Source organism: Aplysia californica, unplaced genomic scaffold (genome assembly GCF_000002075.1).
Source record: "Aplysia californica isolate F4 #8 unplaced genomic scaffold, AplCal3.0 scaffold00689, whole genome shotgun sequence".
NCBI lineage: Eukaryota > Metazoa > Mollusca > Gastropoda > Aplysiida > Aplysiidae > Aplysia > Aplysia californica.
This window is the reverse complement of record NW_004797959.1, coordinates 4,117-8,094: the sequence shown is the minus strand read 5'-3', so window position 1 is coordinate 8,094 and position 3,978 is coordinate 4,117. Positions and strand designations below refer to the sequence as shown.

The 3,978-nt window shown below is 38.8% G+C and overlaps 1 protein-coding gene across 1 annotated transcript; it reads right to left on the bottom strand.

The window, feature by feature from the left end:
- LOC101855676 lies at positions 1 to 1,916 on the bottom strand (the record flags this gene model as incomplete). Its single annotated transcript, XM_005108426.3, is given in 2 exon segments — positions 1 to 131; positions 1,772 to 1,916. Coding segments are annotated over 2 exon segments (230 nt in total), but the record flags the coding sequence as incomplete, so codon positions are not given.
- Between the last annotated feature and the right edge of the window lie 2,062 nt (positions 1,917 to 3,978).

The following is a 3,978-nucleotide window of genomic DNA, read 5'->3' as shown; positions in this document are numbered from 1 at the left end:
ACACACCAACACAAACCCCACAAAATCCGTCCGACAAACTAACACATCAGGCATCTGCTGCTGGCATCAGTTTCTCTGACATCTCCTGCATCTTCTGCGGCTCCTCCACTTTTGCACGGGCTCTCAGGTGTCTGGTGGATAATTTGTAAAAATTGGGAAATTATATTAGTGAACTAAAGATTTGTAAAGGTATGCATTCTAAAAAATTGTAAATTATACCAGTGAACTAAAATTTTTTAAAGGTACGCATTCTAAAAAATTGTACATTATACCAGTGAACTAAAAGTTTGTAAAGGTACGTGCTCTAAAAAATTGGAAATTGAACGAGTTAAACCAAATTTTTGTACATGTATGGGTCAAAATTTTTTAAATAACTGAATGGGTCTAAAAAACTGGATAATGAATGGGTTTAGAAAATTGGCACTTGTTTAAGTTTTAAGAAATTTGGTAATATGGGTTTAAAGAATTTAGCAATTGTATGGGTATGATATTTCAACACTCAAATGTCAGTTAAGAGTCAAACCCTCCAAACAACTCAAGAGTAAGAATTCGCCATTGGGGATTTGAACCAGGGCCATCTGTATCATATCCCAGCTTAATAGTATCAACTGAACTAACAACGGCAGTGTTTAGCGGTGAAAAATAGGACTAGATTGAACATTTTAAAAAACACCCAGACTTCTATCAGACATTCCAATTTAAAAAATACAAAACAGATGAGATGAAAAGCCTTTTCCGAAAATGTAGAGCAATGAGGATGGTGACACAAATGCAAAATGTTTAAAAAGGAAACAGACTGCCATCAGACATTTTGGCTTAAAGGTACCTTTTCCACATAGGTAGAGGGATGAGGATGGTGACGCAGGTGAAAAAAAAGTAAAAACAAAACAAGATTACCATAAGATTTTTGGCTAAAAAATTCAAAATAAGGGAGACCGAGGGAGGGACGGAGACAATGAAAACCAGTAGAACACCTGGCAACCTTGACATCACCATCGACAGAAATCTGCTGAAACAAGTCAGGGAGTTCAAGTATCTTGACAGCATCTTTTCGGAAGACGGACGTGTACAGAGAAATTGAGACGAGAGTAAAAAAGGGTAACAGCGTCAGCTGTCAGCTTGCCCCAATCCTCAAACATCCTAACATTCCCATCGAGACCAAATCCAAGCTCATTAAATCTATCTTTATCCCCACCTTGACTTACCAATGCTAGACATGGACCCTGACCAAAAGTAAGATAACCACTTGCCAGATGAGATGTCTAAGGAGAGCCGTCAACAAACCAGACGGTACATGGTCAGAAAGAACAAGATCAGAGAAATGGTGGGAACAACACCTGCCCTCCACTATATCCGAAGGCAAACAATCAGGTTGTTTGGACATCTCACACGTATGGCACCTTACCAGCTTGCCAGTAAAGCCTACTACAGAAAAGTGTCAGGGTACAAGACAACAGGAAGACCAAGAAAGACCTGAATTCAGAGTGTGAAGGATATCCTGAGAACATACAATATCCCACCCAGCAAGGCCATCAAACTTGCTAGAGACAGGAAACTCTTTCTCCCCTCAACGCCCTAGAGGTACAAGAGGACGGCTAAAGTAAAGTAAGAGGGAAGGACATAGACGAGCATTTTCTGCACATGTGGAGGGATGAGAACGATGACGCAGATGAAAAATATGTAAAAACAAAACAGAATAGAATTAGAACAAATATATTTTGGCTAAAAAACATTCAAAACAAGGGAGACTAAAGGAGAGTGAGAGACGTACCTTTTCCGCATATGTAGACCAATGAGGATAGCGACGCATATGATGAAGACGAAGGAGCAAATGATGCCAGCGTAAGCGCCGTGCGACAGGCCCCACAACAGCGAGTCGTCGTCCTCATAGTAATGTATCCGGCCCTCAGAGCCACCTGCAGACACACATACACGTACGTGAGGAATGATTCCTTTGTGGGAGTAGGGAAAAAGAAGCAATTCGACACAAAGCTGGTCATTCATTTTGATTTTTTTTTTTTGGTGTACATCATGAAAGTTTTATGGCGCTAGCAACACAATACTGCCATATAAGTGTTGAAGATTAGAGGTGTTACGAGTGAGTAACAAACACAAAAGAGAAGGAGGGGAGATAAGGATGATAGATGTTTGATCGGAAAGAAAGAACAAACCACACCAGAGCACCCGCCAACCACCCACATAGAACGTTTGGAGTAAAGGTAAGCACGTCGACACAACAATGAGCATATATATGTAAATGTTCGTTTGGCTGATTGAGTGAAGAGAAGCACGTTGACACAGTAACAGGCATTTAGTGTAAGGAAATAGAAAGACAGAGAGACAGAAACAACAGAGAGAGAGAGAGAGAGAAAGAAAAGAAGCAGGACCTACCAGTGACCTCTTACAACCAACAACACAGGAAAGTTTGAGTTTGAGTTTGAGTAAAAAGAAGCACATTGACGCAATAGTGGACACATGCAGTGTGCTTGAATCTCCATATTTTTTATCCTCTTTAAAAAAAAAAATCAACATTTACTCCAAGTTCACAAAGAACATCATTCAGGATGGAAAATCAACATTTCAATTTTTACTGTGGGTGTTTTAACACCCCAATTGACATATTTTGTGTCATTTAGGCAGCGGGCTTCAACCCTGCCTGTCAAGGCCAACCTGGCCTGAGAGGGCTACAAGGTCCCAGCAGAAAGATCGAGACACCCGATAAAATTTGTACCCACATGGGAATCGACTCAGGTCTTCTGCACATGACGGTGAAGCGCCTCACCACCACACCATAGATATCTGTTTCAGGTGTTCATTTACAATTGTCATCAAAACCAATCGTACGTCTATTCAAATATATAGCATTCCGTGTGTGCTTAAAAATGATTAAATTCCACACCCCATCAACACTATATAGATTCAGTGTTTGTGTGGGAGCATAGGATCATCTCTCTGAGCAGGCTTAGCATAAATTCGTCATCTCCTTTGTATGAACATGATGCCAAAACTTAAGTATAGGAGGATCTTATTTCCTCTCATGGGAATATAATTCTCTTCTTGCAAATGATCATACATGTTTTATGTCCCCACTGACACAATGCAAGTAATATAGGAGGCTGGCTTCTTTGCAATTGCCACCCAGGGGGATGTGAGTGATATGTGTTCTGAAATACTACTACTTGAGTCGTAAGACTGCGTTTTAACTTATAGAGTAAATTATTTAAATGTACTAAAGAACATTTGCATGGCACGCACGCCCACACCCACACACAAACACACCCACACACACCTACATGATACATATATATAGCAGTAGCTGTAATGTATCCCTGTTCAGCGATGTGATATGAGATATGAAATTAAATAGAGAGCATCGTCTAGGAAATAATCTGCTGGCATAGAGTAAAAACATGGGAAACGTAGAACCATTTTTTAATCAATCAATACAAAAAGAAAATACCAATGATTAAATAAAGGCAAACTTTTAGAAAAACTTCAAAAGTGAAAGGCAAATTTCCCCCCCCCCCCCAAAAAAAGGAAAAAAAAGTGCAATTCTCTCAATTACGATGTGATGCTATAGAGCTATGATAAAATGCAGTAAAAAAAAACGTACTAGAGAATAATTAGCAAAAACTAACAAGTGAAGAAAATATAATGAAAACTACCAAAATAAACCTGAGCACAAACTAAATAATAGATTTGTATACTTTTCTAGCCCAGAGATTTTATAGAGTGCATAAAACAGTTATATCTACCTCAATTTCTTTATATTGCACAAAAACTTTATTATATTTTATTCATCTTTCAGTTTAGTTTTAGTAAAGGTTTTACGGTGCTCGCAACTGCATAACATAAGGTCATATGAGCGTCATTATTCATCTTTAAAGACATATATAAACTTTCCACCATTCCATTGTAAAACAAAAATGTGCGTTATCTAAAATCCCTTTTGATCAGCAGGAGAAGAGCAAAGTGCGA